Source organism: Apis dorsata, unplaced genomic scaffold, assembly GCF_000469605.1.
Source record: "Apis dorsata unplaced genomic scaffold, Apis dorsata 1.3 scaffold_267, whole genome shotgun sequence".
NCBI classification, from domain to species: domain Eukaryota; kingdom Metazoa; phylum Arthropoda; class Insecta; order Hymenoptera; family Apidae; genus Apis; species Apis dorsata.
Genome location: NW_006263545.1, coordinates 44,143 through 46,849, shown reverse-complemented (window position 1 = coordinate 46,849; position 2,707 = coordinate 44,143). Strand labels below are relative to the sequence as shown.

The 2,707-nt window shown below is 36.9% G+C and overlaps 1 protein-coding gene across 5 annotated transcripts in view; it reads left to right on the top strand.

The window, feature by feature from the left end:
* LOC102673651 (protein pangolin, isoforms A/H/I/S-like) overlaps window positions 1-2,707 on the top strand; it is a 33,712-nt gene that overhangs the window by 17,794 nt on the left and 13,211 nt on the right. For 2 of the 5 annotated variants that reach the window (XM_031510875.1, XM_031510877.1), the window contains one exon: window positions 2,390-2,549. In XM_031510875.1, coding sequence (XP_031366735.1) covers window positions 2,390-2,549 — 160 coding nt within the window. Of the gene's footprint in view, window positions 1-136; window positions 303-2,389; window positions 2,550-2,707 lie in introns of all 5 variants that reach the window. The other 3 variants (XM_031510874.1, XM_031510876.1, XM_031510878.1) reach the window with 2 other exon arrangements.

The window sequence follows — 2,707 nt, the reverse complement described above, 5'->3', positions numbered from 1 at the left end:
AAAAAAAAAAAAAAAAAAAAAAAAAAAAAAAATGGGACGTGGATAAAAATAAAAAAGTAAAGGGACACACGGTGCACGGATAAGTACTGTGAGACTGTGAATCTGTGAATCTGAATTTTGGGGGTATGACACGCAGTGGCACTCGCTAAGCCGGGAGGAGCAGGCGCGGTATTATGAGGCGGCCAGGCAGGAGCGCCATCTCCATCAGCAACGATACCCCGGCTGGAGTGCCAGGGATAACTACGGATACGGCAGCAAGAAGAAGAAGAGGAAGAAAGAACGGTCCGCAGATCCCACCGGAGGTACCACTTTCCAGTGCTAGAACAGCAGGCCCTTAATAATTCATTATAATAATAATAATAATAATAATAATAATCATAATAATAATAATAATAATCATAATAATAATAATATAATAATAATGATGATAATGATATAATGATGATGATAATAATAATAATAATAATAATAATAATTCATATAGATTACCTATTATATCACTGGTTGATATTGAAACGATCAAAGTCTCTGTGCAAAGTTTCATTCTGTATTTTGTTGATCTCTTTTTTTTTTTTTTTCAACGAACATATTTTATTCTATATATATATATATTTTTTTTTTCGAATTTTTTTTCTAGTCTATCGTTCTTTGTTTTAAGCGTCCATTTTGTATTTGTTGTTTACACGTTCCTCTTATTTTCTTTTTTTTTTATTACCTAATTTTTTTTTCAATTTTTTTTTTCTCGTTATATATATATACATTTTTTTTTATTTCTCCGTTTATTTATTTTTTATTCATTTTTTATTTATTTTTTATTTTTTTTTTTTTTTATATATATATATATTCCGTCTTGACATTTTTTTCCACTCTTCGACTCGTGCGAACTTTTTGTTTTCTCATGTGTTCAAATGAATATCGAGCAGAGCCCTGTCGGAACAAACACACGTACACGCGTGCACACTCTCGCGCTCTCGGGGGTTGTGTAACGCGCGATTGCGTGCACGCGCTTACGTACGTACACGTGTTTCCGTTCTTTTTTTTTTTTTTCGACTCGATTGCATTTATTGGATTGTCTGTTGGGGACGGATTCTTTTGCGGATTCTAATGCGGCCGATTAATTATGCATATGCGGCGGCAAGAGCAAGAGGGAAAGAACGGAGTCTCGCGGCATGCGACGATCATTACGCAGATTCTTTTTTTTTTGTGTATCTGGCCAAACTCCCTAAAGCGGTATCCGTTCACGGGGATACAAAAAAAGAATGTGGAAAAAAAAAAAGAAAAACGATTAAAGGAAATGAAAGAAATGTATACCTTTCGAACGAACGAAACTATAGATATCGAAATTGCGATTAATTCGGGCGATGAGCGACGACGACGACGATCATGATGATCATGATATTGATGATGATGATGAGAGCCTTTAGGTACGGGATGTCTGGTAGTAGAGACCGAGGGACGTCGTTTTCTCTTCACGATCGTTTCGAACGGGACCGCTCCGCTTCCCTTCTTGGCCCATCGAGACGTGTCGCGGAAAGAACTTGGCATTTTGAACTTTTTATTTCGAACCAATGAGGACACTTTGTGTTGGTCAGATCACTCTGTCCGTTTCTTCCTTTGAACGATCGAAATTCTTTTTTATGATCGTACGGTAAGTTAATTGGAAAATTGTCTTGGAAGGATACACTGAAAAAAAAAAAAAATAAATAAAGTAGAAATCATTTATTTTTATATTTTCAACATTTTCAACGTCTCTGTGGTAGAATATATATGTATGTATGTTGCAACTTGTGATTATAGGATTTTTTTTTTCAGTGTATAAACCACCAAGTCAACGTACTCTCGCGAATCCAATATGTAACGTTCTTGTCCCGCCATATAAATCCCGTAAAATCGATTCTCTCTATCAGACACCCTGTATCGTCGAAGTTCTTCACGATAAAAGTAACGATACGACGAGTAGCGGTACAAGCGAGGGGGAGGGGAGAATCTAGGCTGTTCTTCTAGCACTTTAAACGGAAAGTAGGGACCCCAGTGTTACTTGAAATATGTTCGAGCAAAATGGCGACGATGCGTCGAACGAGCATATAGATATATATATATATATACTATTATACAAAGCGCATACGAACGAGAGCAACGAGATTTTTTTATCGTTTAATGCAAGAAAAGAAAAAAGAAAGAAAGAAAGAAAGAAAGAAAAAAAAGAACAATTTATAAGCGAACAGTTTAAAAGAGAAATATAGCTAAAAAAAAAAAAAGGAAAAGGTGCAAATTAGGGTGGCGGTAGTAGCATTAGTGAACCTCTTTTTTTTTTCTTCTTGATTAAAAATAATTGTTTAGCCCACGGTTCATGCACAATTACAAATAGTGTTTGGTTCTCTCTCGGTAGTGGCACGCGCTAGGGCGAGAGGAACAGGCCAAGTATTATGAGTTGGCGCGACGGGAGAGACAGTTGCACATGCAGCTGTACCCTGACTGGTCTTCCCGCGCAAATACCAACCGAACTAAGAAGAGGAAGCGCAAACAAGACACAAACAGTGATCCTGGAGGTACCCACATGCCTCACTCCACACATTCTTACAAGCTCCCCCCGCCCCACGAACAGCAACAACAACTACAACTTACTATTACTACTACTACTATTTACTACTACTACTTACTACTATTACAACTACCAACACAGCTACAGAAATTTATTGAAATATTA